At 42.8% G+C, this 15,389-nt stretch overlaps 2 protein-coding genes across 3 annotated transcripts in view; both read left to right on the top strand.

Moving 5' to 3' along the window:
* LOC143942751 (SLAM family member 9-like) overlaps positions 1-15,389 on the top strand; it is a 91,334-nt gene that overhangs the window by 44,526 nt on the left and 31,419 nt on the right. The window lies entirely within an intron of this gene.
* Positions 4,549-15,379, top strand: LOC143942743 (uncharacterized). The gene is made up of 4 exons (XM_077464128.1): positions 4,549-4,866; positions 6,150-6,467; positions 8,725-8,979; positions 14,199-15,379. Exons 1-4 carry the CDS (start codon positions 4,818-4,820, stop codon positions 14,324-14,326), a joined length of 750 nt encoding a protein of 249 aa, XP_077320254.1. The 5' UTR covers positions 4,549-4,817; the 3' UTR covers positions 14,327-15,379.

Raw genomic sequence — 15,389 nt, 5'->3', positions numbered from 1 at the left:
CTTATTTTTATGATTTTTTTTAACACACTGTTAAAAAAAATCGTAATCACTTCCACAGAGTAGTACGATTCAAAACATAAAAAATGCTTTATTAACAATTACAAGACAAAAACAGACTCAAACAAGAGGGACCCCTCAACTGACGGTGTCCCTGTTGTATATCTACAAATGTGTATATACATGGATACATAAAATAAGCCAACCCATGAGTATGTTGAACATACTCTTTACTTATAACCCACACCCGACGCGTTTCTAGTTGCTGGTATCACAGAACTTTCATCAGGGGTGAAGAGCAATAATTAGATGGCATGTTGGTATGTCTATAACGTAGAAAAACAGATCTTTAAAATTTAAAAGAACCACATATAATGCATGAATGTGATGAGGACAAAAAAAAAATCCATAGTAACATCATACTACTCTGGAAGTGATCGCGATTTTTTTTTTTTTTACACATTATTAAACTGATTCATTCAGTGCCTTTTTTGTTGTGAATAGCCAAAGCTGTGATTGGTCACAGGGAACACATGGTACAGACAGAGCCAATTACAGCCCATCTGTACCATGTAATCACTGTGACCAATCACAGCTAGCAACACAATGAATGGCATGAATGGAAGCCATCCATTGTTTACAACTGTCATGTGATCTGCTGCGATTGGTCACACCGATCACATGGTACTGGTAGCGGACTGGTATAGTGATCCAGATACAGACGGTGACAGATTATGCCATTGCACGGCCCTGTGGTCGCATGAGAGGGGTGTTCTGGGAGGACATTTTATGACGTCCACCCAAAATGACAAAAGTCCCGCCCGGCCTATAGCAAAATGATGGTTGAGAGGGACTTTTGGTTAGTTTTTTTGTTAGGATTTGTTAATCACAGTAATCAATATTTTCTTGGTGCAAATATAAAATTGTATTGAAAACCCCAAGATCCAGGGATATGGATTGTGTCCTAATATAGTTGGGGTAGGAGGGAGGTAGAAGGCAGCTGCCATGAATGTCAATGCTAGACTCGCACCAATCACCAATGGGATGCAAGAAGGAAAACAGGTATGTGTAGAAAGTTTCTTGCTCTGCCTCCTCTATTGTATTATCATATTCCTCATCCCTGTAATGTGGTTCCCTCCAGCCTCACCACCACACCATCATCAGACTTTTCTCAGGTCGTATTACCTATTTCCAAATGTGATCCACCTTGATTAGGATCAGGTGACCTTGTTGTCCCATCCACAGCTCTTCCAATACAACATTTTATCGGGCGGAGAGCAAATACATGAACTTTCTTAGTCATTGACTCTCATTGTTACCTTGACCATCCAGAGGAATTTCTCAGGTGTTATCTGTACTGTCATTACTTATCCCCCAATATGATTCACCTTCCTTCTCCGAGCTGGCCGCTCAGCTGTCGGCTAATTGCCAGCTCCTACCTCTCCACAGTTACTCAGCTGTTGATGATATCCTGCTCGTCAGTCCTGCCTACTTAAAGTGGTTGTAAACCCTTACAAACCACTTTGACCTACAGGTAAGCCTAGATTAAGGCTTACCTGTAAGTCCAAGAAATATCTCCTAAACCTACACGGTTTAGGAGATATTTGCCGAAAGACAGGCAACGCTGTCTGCGCTGAGCACTGAGCGCGCCGCAGTTAACAGCGCATGTGCCGCGAGTGGCGGCTCCCGTGCACATGCGCGGGAGTGACGTCATTGCGGCTCTGACGAATGACAGCGCTGGAGCAGCGAGACCCACCAAGAAGATGGAGGTTCCGGACTACAGGGGACAGCGGTGACTCCGCTGGCTCCTGTGTCAGGTAAGTGACACATAATGGACTACTATGCGATGCATAGTAGTCCATTATGCTTTACCTTTGCAGGGAATCAAAGACGAAGTAAACCCATCAGGGTTTACTTCCTCTTTAAGCCGTGCGGTCCAGAGGTTCTCTGCCTTCACCTTGGTCAACATCACAGAGACTATCTCCTGCGATCCTGTTCATGACGTGCTTTGCTGACATCCCCTCTGGCTCCAGATCCTGCTTGCTGTTCCTCTACATTGATCCCTGACTTCTGGCTTGGCTGACTATCCGTTTCCGGGTACTGAACCTTTGCTATGTTTTTACTATGTTTGTTCTTTTTACTTTTATTATTAAACAAGTGGGATTTGACTGTTTGGGCCTAAGTTCATGGTTTCTGACAAGCCCTCCCAGTAGAACCTTTTGTTAGGACTTCAATGCCGTCAGCATGTGATTACATGCACAGACCAAACCAAAATGAGCACAAGATCTGTGTTTGTAACCATACTGGAAGAAATAACATTAAAAGTCGACTTCTAGCCCATTCACAACCAAGCCCTGATGAAGGGGGGCTTTTTGGACTCCTGAAACACATTGGATACTTTTAAGTTGTCCTCTTGTCTTCTTTTTGAATAAAGTCATATCTGGACCTTTTAGTGGTCCAGATATACCACACCTTTGGCATGGGGCTTCAATTTACATTTCTTCACGTTCTCTCCAAATAGTACCAATATTTGTACTGGGTTCAGAAAGAAATGACCAATTCTTGGGCCTAAAACAAGTTTATTCCTTCCACCTAAGTGCAAACACTTCACAGAAATATTCTCATCTTTTGTGCCTAAAACAGCCATTTATTTAATAATAAATGATAATAAAATGATGACAATAATAAAATATCTCTATTCCTCCTTATATTACTTAGTAGAGAATTATACACATTTTTGGCGGTTTTCCATGTTATTTTTTTTTTTAAATCATTCTTGTTTTATCCACTTGATCTCCTGAAGATTTACCCAACTTCATGAAAAAGCCATTTTATTTTTTCAATACAGCACTGCGTTACTTTAACCGACAATTGCGCGGTCATGTAAAGGTACCCAAATACAATTTATGTCCTATTTTTCCCCCACAAATAGAGCTTTCTTTTGGTGGTATTTGATCACCTCTGCATTTTTTTTTGCTCTATAAACAAAGAACGACCGACAATTTTGGAAAAAAAACAAACAAATATTTTTTATTCTCTGCTATAAAACATATCCAATAAAAAATGGAAAGAAAATAGAATTTCTTTACCAATTTAGGCCAATATGTATTCTGCTACATATTTTTGGTAAAAAAAAAATCACAATTAGCGTATATGTTTGTGCAAAAGTTATAGCTACAAACTATGGGATAATTTCATTTATTTATTCATTACTACCCTGTTTCCCTCGAAAATAAGACCTAGCGTGATTGTCGGTGATGGCTGCAATATAAGCCCTACCCCCCAAATTAGCCCTACCCTGTTTCCTCTGAAAATAAGCCCTACCCTGAAAATAAGACCTACACGCACTTTAACTAGAGCTTATTTGGGGGGTAGGGCTTATATTGCAGCCATAGTTGACAATCACGCTAGGTCTTATTTTCGGGGAAACAGGGTAGTAATGGTGGCAATCTGACACTAACTGACACTTTTTGGGGACCAGTGACACGAATACAGAGATCAGTGCTGAAACAATGCACTGTCACTGCACTAATGACACTGGCTGGGAGAGGGTTAAACATCAGGGGTGATCAAAGGGTTAACTGTGTGCCTAACCAGTGTTTTACTACACTGTGGTAGGTGCTTTTATTAGGGGACACAAATTCCATCCCTTCCCTCCTGTCAGCGATTTTGCATGTGTCCCCAAATGTGAAAGCAGGCTAAATGCCTCAGTTACATTAGTGGTCAGTGTAAATCTTCTCATTACATTGGGGCTTGGCATAAAATTCTTTCATTCACACTAGTGGTTAATGTAAATCCCTCCTTACATTAGTGGTTCCTGTGAATACTTCTATTACATTAGTGGTCAGTCTAAATCCCTCCTTACATTAGTGCTTCCTGTGAATGCTCCTATTAAATTAGTGGTGAGTGTAAATACCCATTACATTAGTGGCCAGTGTAAATCCCCATTACATTAGCGGTCAATGTGAATCCCCGTTACATTGGAGTTTTCTATCTATTGATGGGTCCCCACACCTCCCCAGTCCATGGTGTGCAGGCAGTGAGGAGATGATGTACTGTAACCTTTAGCAACCAATCAGTGAGCAGTAATGATGTGCACTAAGCTCTTGTAACCAATCATTGAGCGGTAAGGATATGCAGTAACCTCTAGCAACCAATTAGTAAGTAGTAATAATGTGCAGTAAACTCTAGCAACCAATTGGTGAGTGGTAAGGATGGTCAGTAACCTCTAGCAACCAACCAGTGAGCAGTATCAATGCACAGTAATCTCTAGCAACCAATCAACAAGCAGAAGTCATGTGCTGAAACCTCTAGCAAATATTAAGTGAGCCATAATGTGTGCTGTAACCTCTAGCAGCCAGTCAGTGAGTGGTAATAATAAACTGTAACCTCTGGCAACCAATCGCAGCCTGATCTGATTAAGTAAACAGATTTTGAGTAGTCTAGTTGCTATTTATTGTAGACTCAAAGCAGGTTGAGAGTGAAATTGCATGGGAGGGGGCAACATTTTTTACCCAGGGTCCAATCAATAATAAAGACGGCCCTGAGAGGAACTTTACAGCCCGGTGTCTGCACTGCAAAACGTTCAGGAAATAAAAATGCATTGAAGGCAATGGACCATCATATCATGTTTTGGTAAATTAGATCTATCTGCCTTCTCCCACCGCTCAGCACTGGACAGATATTAATACAGATAGAACTTCCTTTTTTTTACTGCCGAGTTCTAACAAACTTCCCGTGTCTTATACCGGATGTATGACATCGATCAGTCTGAGGTGTCCACTGACTATTAGCTTCAACATTCGACCCGGAGAAACAAGATGTCTCATTTCTACCTCTGGATCGTTGTGGTGTCAACTCTACAGAACTGTAAGGATGTCCTCATCTGTTCCTGTAGTAATGTATCTATCACTTTTACTATCACAGGAGATTCCATTTATTCATTTTTATAGAGTAATGAACAATATTAGCAGAAGATTCATTGTAGATGACGCAAAGCCATAGCTTGCGTTCTTGCTTAGCAAGAACACAAGATCTCTGTGTTCTCCCCCTGTCAGAATGATGGGCGTTCTGCTTTCTAGGGAATGATCGGTAGGTCCCCGGTGGACATTATGTCCCACTGGACGTGCTGATTGGCTACCCCTCTGGCCAATCAGCCCCCCCCCCCCCCCGCTGTATATGATGTACAGGTATGTCGTTCCGCGCAATAGAGCCGACCTGCCGCAGTATATGTACTGTGGCTGGTCGGCAAGTGGTTAAGGGCCTTTGGTGAAATAGCAGAGAAAGGGACTGAGGACTGAGGTTCCCTATTTTACAATGTCTGTAGCCTCAGCTGCCATGGGGGGTAGTTTCAACAGGAGGAATCTGCATTGCACAGGGTGATCAGGGTGTGCCCAGGTAAACCTGGCACACCCTGTGCACACACCTATGGCCCCAACACCCCCCTGCTAAACAAGATTTAAAGAAAAGTGTTATTATCGGTGGTCAGCAACATACCCCCCCCCCCCTCAAAGCTTTAAAAAAAAAAGGGTTATAAATAATAACCCTTTTTTTTAAATCTTGTCTAAGGGGGGGGGGGGGGGGTATGCTGCCGACATATCAAATCTTGTTTAGCAGGGGGGGGGTTAATGTTGCCGACCACCGATAATAACCCTTTTTTTAAAATCTTGTTTGGGGGGGGGTATGCTGCCGATCACCGATAATTCTCCATTCTCTGTAGCCTCAGCTGCCGCGGGGGGTAGGTTCAACAGGAGGAATCTGCATTGCACAAGGTGATCAGGGTGTGCCCAGGTACACCCGGCACACCCTGTGCACACGCCTATGGCCGTAGCATGTTCTTCTTAGTAGCTCTCATTATATTTTAGAGTTTTTTTTTCTAAGTTCCCCCAATTTTCGCAATAGTTAAAGATAAAAATAACTGAGCTGTACAGTTGTGAAGAACGAGGAAGCAACACATAACATCAGAAATGTCTCCGTACTGCTGGCTTCTTCTAGTGTCATCTCTTAAATTGTGAATTATTTTATAAATGAAAAAAATAATAATAATCAGCTTTTCTATGTCTCTGTTATTTATTTATCTATCCTTCTCTCTTTGCTATACTACTATGGTCTGTCCGTCTGTCTATCTATCTAATTCTTCCACTCATTCTCAGATGCGTTGTGTGCTGCTGTTCCCTGTGGAGAAATGAAACACGTGTTCAGCCAGGAATCAGGAGATGTTCTTCTACGAGTGGACCAGCCTGGAGTGACAGAAATTTCTTGGGTCCTCAGGAATATCCTCATTGCTGTGACCAAGCCTCATGAATCTGTGGAGGTGAAGTCCCGTCAGTTCAAAAACAGACTCTACAATGGAACAAACGGATCACTGAACATCACAAAGTTGACCAAAGATGACCAAGGAGAGTTTGCAACCAACATACGTTTAGATAAGGATGAGGAGTGCAATCAGATCTACAACCTCACCATATACAGTAAGTCATTGCGTCTTATCTCTCTATAGATCATCATCTGCAGAATGAGTTTATGGGATCTCATTATATAGAGCAACCTTCTCAGCCAGGGTTCCTCCAGTGGTTGTTTGTTGGTTCCTTGAGCAATAAAATTCTGTCTCCCAGATAAGTAACCGCTGGCAGCAATAATATTTTTTAGCTATCTGTGGGAAGGATTTCTTGCCAATGGCCACAAAGAGGGATGGGCCAAACACCCCCTCCCCCCCCCCCCACCAGAACATCTCGAACAAGCAAAAAGCGCTAGCAAACATGCTAACTCTATTAAAGTCTATGGGACACAAACATGAAAAATCAAAAGTCCTAATTTTAAAGGCTTATATGCAAGTTATTGCCATAAAAAGTGTATGGGGACCTGGGTCCTGCCCTAGGGGATACGTATCAATGCGAAAAAAAATAGTTTTTAAAGCAATCGTTTTTAAAAGGAGCAGTGATTTTAATGATGCTTAAAGTGAAACAATAAAAAAAATGCCTTTAAATATGTGCCTGTGGGGCCCCTTAGTCTGCCAGTAAAGTGGCACATCTGTGCGATGTATAGAACATGATGCAGCAATAATAACATTTCTAAAGGAAAAAATGTAATTTAAACTTGCTTACGGCTGTAATGTATTGCCGGCCCCCAGCAATATAGATGGAAAAAAAATGGCATGGGCCCCTCCCTCCCTCCAGTCCATAACAGGCCCTTTGGGTTTGGTATGGATTTTAAGGGGAACCCCACACCAAAATTTGAAAAAACATTGACGTGGTGTCACCCCCCAAAATCCATACCAGACCCTTATCTGACCATGCAGCTTGGCAGGTCAGAAAAAGGGGGGGTGCGAGCAAGTGCCCCCCCCCCCCAACTTTACCAGGCCACATGCCCTCAACATGGGGGGTGGGTGCTTTGTTGATGGGACAAAGGCCTCTTCCTGACAACCCTGGGCTGTGATTGTTGGGGTCTGAGGGTGGGGGGCTTATCGGAATCTGGGGCCCCCAGATCCTGCCTCCCCCACTGGGTACATCGTGCCACCTACCCATTCACCAAAAAAGTGTCAAAAAGTAAAAACCACAAGAAAGAATTTTTCACAAACCCTTTACTAAAAAAGAAAGCAAAAAATGTCCGGCAATGTAAATCCAAAGTCTACCCCACCGCCCGATGGACCTAATAAGTATCAAAAAATTAATATGATCCGCCTCAATAGGAGGCCTTCTGCCGTCTGTTTTGACAGCTCTTAAATAGGCAAGGGTGGGGCCACCCAGTGATGTGCCTGGGGGCCCCCGCCCCCTTCTTACATTATGTGACATTGTAAGCGAGCGTCCCCCACCCTTTCCTGGCCTTCCAGGCTGCATGGTCAGATAAGGGTCTGGTATGGATTTTGGTGGGGACTCCACGCCATTTTTTTTTTATGTTGACGTGGAGTTCCCCTTAAAATCCATACCAGACCCGAAGGGCCTGGTATGGATTTTGGGGGGGACTCCACGCCGATTTTTTAATACATTTTGCCGTGGAGTTCCCCTTAAAATCCATAGCAGACCCAAAGGGCCTGTATGCAGGACAAGTTTGAGCCAACATCCGTTGGAAAAAAAATCCATGGATTTTGTTGTCGGAATGTGCGATCGTGTGTACGGGGCATTAGTGTGTGAAAAGAAGAGAACTAAAATCAGTCTTGAAAAATGAATCCAACCCGATTATCTTTACTGCACACCAAGCGATGTACACAGGTTCATTTCAAATATTTAATGGGTCACACAACACAAATTTTACACAACTTCCACCCATTAGGATTCACTTGGATTTTTTTATTTTTCTGTTGCATCATGAGTAGAAGTTGTGTAAATCTTGTGTGAAAACATTATAGACCCCATTACAGTTACAGCATAAAAAAGACAATTCCTAATATCTGCATTAGCATTACGACTGGTCTTAGAATTTTGCCCTGTTGACCATGCACAAGGTCCAGACATACGTCCAAGACATTATTTAATGGGAATTAAACTTTTTAACAAAATGTCTCCTAATACTTTTCCAATTTAAAGCCATTCCCTTACTATTTACCCCCCCCCCCCCCCCCTGGAGCCTAATATCATCATGCTCTTGTTGTTGTTTGGTTGGGTCTTGCAATGGGTGACGTCTAATGACAAACGCTCCTGTCTCGGTAGTCCTCACATTTGGCCCCATACGTTTTCCATATCTGGGACATCTCATTCTTTGGTGGAACTTTTATATATATTTTTTTTGAAGGTAAACTCTCGGATGGCGACATCAAGATTCATCACAACGTCACACGCAACGAAATCTGTAATGTGACTTTAACATGCGCCGTTGATAAAAAAGACGTGTCAATCTCTTGGAACGATTCCATGACCAATACTGTTATGAAGACGTCAACCATACAGGTTGCCGACCCAGATACCAACTCCGGCTGGACCTGTACGGTCTCACATCCAGTTGCCAGCGTCTCCAGAACCGTCATACGGCTGGACTTCTGTCAGAATGGTGAGTTTTGAGAAGAATTCCCATACGGTAGGGCTGTGCCCACACTACATGGATTAACGGCTTGTTTTTGTCTAGAGATGAGGAGAGTGGAGATATACTTACCTAATAGGTTGATCCTCCAAGTGCATAAACCTGTCCCTACCACTCCTGCCACACCCTTCCCATGGTCTAGCAGTCTTATGTGGTGGTTGGACTGTTCCTGACGTCATCACACCTAGAGACAAAAAAAAAAGAGGGGAAGAACTGCGCCAACACACACAAAATTTATGTTAATAATAATTGAGCAAACGAATAGTCCATATCGCCCTTTCTCAACCTTTTCAACACAGAGGAACCCTTAAAATAGTTCTCCGGTCTCGGGGAACCCCCTGCTAAAAATTAGAGATCTACAACTCATGATACATTAGTGTGATGGTCGGTGGGAAGAATGGTCCTTACACTTGTGGTCATTGGGAAGAATTACCTCCTTACAGATAGCTAAAAAGATCAATGGAATCTTCGGAACTTATCTGAGAGGCAGAAATTGCTAGACATGTGCAAAAGGAAAAAATTTGTTTAGTTTCGTTTTAATTCGTTAATTCATTAATTTCGTTTTGTTATATTCGTTAACTTCCTTAAATTCGTTTTCGGATTTCGTTTAGTTTTCTACCGAATTCGAAAAATTGGCCACATTCGAAAATATTTCAACCAAATTTGAAAATATTTCTACCGGATTCGAAATGATTTCAACATGATTCGACATTATTTCAACCGCATTCGAAAATATTTTTTGACCCGACTTTAAAATGGAAGTAAACCCTTCCAAACAACTTTGACCTACAGGTAAGCCTAGATTAAGGCTTACCTGTAGGTCCAAGTAATATCTCCTAAACCTATATGGTTTAGGAGATATTTGCCCGAAAATGGGCACCGCTGTCTACGGCGCATGCGCCGTAGACAGCGGCGCGCATGCGCACTAAATGCGGCAAGTCCAAGAATGGATTTGCCAAATTTGTCGACTCCCGTGCGCATGCGCGGGAGTGACGTCATCGCGGCCTCGCCGTATGACAGCGGCGGAGCTGCGAGGCGCGACTCCCGTGCGCATGCGCGGGAGTGACGTCATCGCGGCTTCGCCGCTGTCATTGGTCGGAGCTGCGAGACGCCACCAGCAAGATGGACGCGGCGGACTACAGGGATCAGCGGCGACTTCGCTGGCTCCTGTGTCAGGTAAGTGACACATAATGAGCTACTATGCGATGCATAGTAGTCCATTATGCTTTACCTTTGCAGGGAAAAAAAGAGGAAGTAAACCCATCAGGGTTTACTTCCTCTTTAAGGCCATGTATCTCGCGGTCACTTGGTGCTAGAAACTCAAACTCCATATTTTCGAATGTGGTTGAAATAATGTCGAATCATGTTGAAATAATTTCGAATGCTATTTCAACATGATTCGACATTATTTCAACTGCATTCGAAATGATTTCAACCGCATTCGAAAATATTTTGTGACCCGATTTTAGGGCCATGTATCTCGGGGTCACTTGCTGCTAGAAACTTCAAATTTGTATATGTTGTAGTGCTAGTACTATTCTATTTGCATACCAAATTTGGGGTTTCTAGCTATAAGTGACCCCGAGATATGTGGCCCCAAAATCGGGTCGCAAAATGTCATTCTCTGCTCTAATAACTAATAACATTTTGCGACCCGATTTTGGGGCCACATATTTCGGGGTCACTTATAGCTAGAAACCCCAAATTTGGTATGCAAACACAATAATACCAGCACTACAACATATCCAAATTTGAAGTTTCTAGCAGCAAGTGACCCCGAGATACATGGCCCTAAAATCGGGTCACAAAATATTTTCGAATGCGGTTGAAATCATTTCGAATGCAGTTGAAATAATGTCGAATCATGTTGAAATAGCATTCGAAATTATTTCAACATGATTCGACATTATTTCAACCACATTCGAAAATATTTTGTGACCCGACTTTAGGGCCATGTATCTCGGGGTCACTTGGTGCTAGAAACTCCAAATTTGTATATGTTGTAGTGCTAGTACTATTCTCGGGTCACAAAATATTTTCGAATGTGGTTGAAATAATATCGAATGCAGTTTAAATAATTTCGAATGCAGTTGAAATAATTTCGAATCATGTCGAATTCATTCGAATTCATTCGTTATATTTCTTTCGTATTCGTTGTAATTTGTTATTTTTTTATTCGGACATTCGGATGCATCCGAATGTCCGAAAGATGCAAAATTCGGCCGAATTTCGGTTCGTTACGAAACGAATTGCACAAGCCTAGAAATTGCCCAATGCTGAAGGAACCCCTAGCAACCTCTGGAGGAACCCTAGGGTTCCACGGAACCCTGGTTGAGAATCACTGATCCATATGGAAAATAATAAGAATGCCCCATACACACGGTTGGAAATTTCCGACGGAAATAGTCCGATCGGATTATGTTGTCGGAAAATCCGATCGTGTGTGGGTTCTATCGGACTTTTTCTGTCGGATTTTCTCAGACGGAAAAAGTTTGAGAGCTGGATCTAAAATTTTCCGACAACAAAATAGGATCGTCTCCAAAAAAAATTGGAGACGAAAGCTATTGGCTACTGGCCTCTACCTAGTCCCGTCGTACGTTTTGTACGTCACCTCTTTCCGAACGATCGGATTTTTCCGACAACTTTGTCCGACCTTGTGTATGCAAGACAAGTCGCGGCCAAAATCCGTCTGAAAAAATCTGATGGATTTTGTGGTCGGAATGTCTGACCGTGTGTATGGGACATAGTGGTTGAACAAACTAATAGTCCATATAGAGAACCAGTCCTCCTTTACATGACACCACAGTGACTCCACACACAGAAAGAGTGCCCGACCACCGTATCATAAGCCTGCCTACCAGATAGCAAACATGAAGGGCGTTTGGATGTAACCCAGCCACGGCCTTTAGCTTTCAATGTTCACCGCTGGAACACACAGGGAGTGGACCGTATAGCTGAAAATCCTCCCTAGGCGTTTCACAGAGTCCATAGCCGTACTTCAATGATATGCTCAGGATATGCTCAAGGAAGAAAAATACTGACCATAGCTTGATACAGTCTTGAACGATTATTAAAAGATTAGCATTGCACTTACATGTTAGTAGATACAAATTTGCGTATAAAAACAAATGCCGGCCGGAAAATACAGGAGTCTGTCCTCCTCTAGAACGATGTGGTGATGTCAATATGTGCCCTCCCGAGCGCGTTTCGTCACAGGTGACGTTTTCATAGACAGCCTTTGGACATGAGGGCGGCAGGAACCCTCCACTGATCGACATGGGGCAACAGCAAATTCCAAAGGATCGAAGGGATCGGGTGAGTATAGCCTTTCTGTGTGCCCCGGGACAAAATGAGCAGTTAACTCATGCAGTGCAGGCACATGTCTACGTGTGGGTGGGGCTAGCTGGGTGGCAATGATTTAGAGGGACCAGGCAAAACATAATCTTGTTTTTGGTTTATGGAATGAATAATAAACAATACAACGGTATGTCCAACGTGTATGTATGGTCAGCAAGGCCCTTTCACAGTTTTGTAACAAGGTCATTTAGTAGGCAGGACCTCTGTATGCAGTGTGCTTGAGGATTGCTACTTGGGTTAAGATGGCTGTCCAAGTCCCTGGAGAGCACTTTGCCCAATCAGACACAGACCGTCCCAAAATGGCCACCAGATTTCTCTCCAGCACCAGAGGTAACACCTGATCATCGACTCACTGTGCTTACTCTTGCAGCTAACCAGGAAGTGAGTGGGCATCATCATCTCTCACCTGGACAGAGTGGGCTGCACACACACAGCAATCTATGACATACACTATATTGGCAAAAGTATTGGGACACCAGCCTTAAAATAGTTCTCCGGTCTCGGGAACCCCTGCTAAAAATTAGAGATCTGCAATTCATGATACATTAGTGTGATGGTCAGTGGGAAGAATGATCCTTACACTTGTGGTCATTGGGAAGAATTACCTCCTTACAGATAGCTAAAAAGATCAATGGTGTCAGTGGGAACTTATCTGAGAGGCAGAAATTGCCTCTTGGCAATTGTATTGGGACACCTGCCTTTACACGTGCATGAACTTTAATGGCATCCCAGTCTTAGTCCGTAGGGATCAATATTGAGTTGGCCCACCCTTTGCAGCTATAACAGCTTCAACTCTTCTTGGAAGGCCGTCCACAAGGTTTAGGAGATGTGTCAATGGGAATGTTTGACCATTCTTCCAGAAGCGCGTTTGTCAGGTCGGGCACTGATGTTGGACGAGAAGGCCTGGCTCATATTCTCCTAATTCATCCCAAATGTGTTCTGTTGGGGTGAGGTCAGGACTCTGTGCAGGCCAGTAAATTTCCTCCACCCCAAACCATGTCTTTATGGACCTTGCTTTGTGCACTGGTGCGCAGCAGTCATGTTGGAACCGGAAGGGGCCATCCCCAAACTGTCCCCACAATGATGCGATCATGAAATTGTCCAAAATGTCTTGGTATGCTGACGCCTTAAGAGTTCCCTTCACTGGAACTAAGGGCCCAAGCCCAACCCCTGAAAAACAACCCCACACCATAATCCCCCCTCCGCCAAATGATTTGAATGAGTGCACAGTGCCCCACTCTCCATCTACCTGCGTACCTGCAGCAGCCTGTGGGAAAGGATCACCGGTATCTCTGAGGGGGGCAAGGGGGGCCCTAGCACACAGGGGTCAATTAGATGTGGGCAGCACAGGGAGGGGGATTGATGTGGTGAGACGGGAGGACAATTACAGAGCGATGCACTGTGTCTGTGTCTCTCCCTCCAGCAGCTAAAAGCCAGCAGAATGGAGAGGGGGGAGAATCCGGCTTTCAGCTGCTGTAGGGAGAGACACAGACACAGTGCATTGTTTTGGACCATTGAGTACTGTCTGCGAGTCTTTTTTTTTTTTTGTTGCACTAACACACAAATATTCAGGTCAAGCTTTCATATTGTACCTCCTTCTTCAAGGTCCAAACGTTGAGAAGAAAGGGGTACACCACGAAAGTTTGCCCTGGAAATATATATGTTAGAACAAATTGAAAAAAAGTATCATGGACAGTAATTGTTTATGTAAAATTGTTTGTACAGAGATTGTATGGGTAAGGTTGTAACGTGTATGGTCAGGAGAACACAGGAGAACATGAATATGGATTTAATAACGCTCTATAACCATTTCTTCTACTTTTATTAAACAGATTACACCAGGATGAACCTCATACGTCTGGTGATATCTGGCTGTGTCCTCCTGATCTCCTGCTGTATATTCATCCATCATATGAAGACTGAAGTGATCTCACAACGTCCAAGCACACACGTCATCTGAAGACCGCTCATTCTATGGAATAACTGTTTGTTTAGTTGTGCTTTACCTGTAGGCCTTCTTTTGGTGATAGTTGTCTTTATGCTATCCATAAAAAAAAATGCAAAAACTTAAATAAAAAAAATAAAAATAAAAAAACAACAAAAAAAAAAAGGTTTTGTATTTTGCCCAGTATTAGTTTAACCACTTGACCTCCGGAAGATTTACCCCCTTTTATTTTCTTAATTTCTTTATAAATTTAGGCCAATATGTATTTTGCTACACGTCTTTGGCAAAAAAAAAAAAACAAGAAAAAAAAAAACAATAACTGTATATTGATTGGTTTGCGCTAACGTTATAGCATCTACATACTATGGGATATATACTGGATTTTTGATTTATTTTATTTTTTCTATATATTAGTAATGGTGGCAATCAGCCACTGTGATAGTGCAGTAGGCAGTCTGACACTAACTGACCCTTTTGACACTTTGTGGGGACCAGTGACACTAATACAGTGATCAGTGCTAAAAATATGCACTGTCACTGTACTAATGAATGACACTGGCTGGGAAGGGGAAAACATCAGGGGCGATCGAAGGGTTTAATTTGTGCCTAACAGTGCTTGGTGCATTCAATGTGTGCTGTTTTTTATAAGGGATATGACTTTTTTTTTCCCTGTTTTGCAGGGGATGCCGCACATCCCCGCTTACAGAGCCCTATATTGTTTACATTCACACAGCTCTGTCCTGTGATCCTCTTTGCTGATCATCAGATGCCAGTGGTCAATCATTGGCCGGGACCTGCTGATCGGCTTATGCTGTGGCGTGCGGGGCCCCTACCTGGAAGTGCTGGATCCTGTATCTAGTATGTCGCGTGTCTTTCTCGTGTCTGAATGATGTTTATAAACAATGTTACTTTGTATTTGACTTTTTCACGTCTGAACGATGTTTATAATCAAGGTTACTTTGTATTTTACTCTTTCTCGCGTCTGAACAATGTTTAAAAACAAGGTTACTTTGTATTTGACTTTTTCACATCTGAACGATGTTTATAAACAAGGTTACTTTGTATTTGACTTTTTCAC

The sequence above is a fragment of the Lithobates pipiens genome, unplaced genomic scaffold (genome assembly GCF_037356315.1).
Source record: "Lithobates pipiens isolate NorthernLeopardFrog02 unplaced genomic scaffold, aLitPip1_a1.2 Scaffold_30, whole genome shotgun sequence".
NCBI lineage: Eukaryota > Metazoa > Chordata > Amphibia > Anura > Ranidae > Lithobates > Lithobates pipiens.
This window is presented reverse-complemented; position numbering and strand designations above follow the sequence as displayed.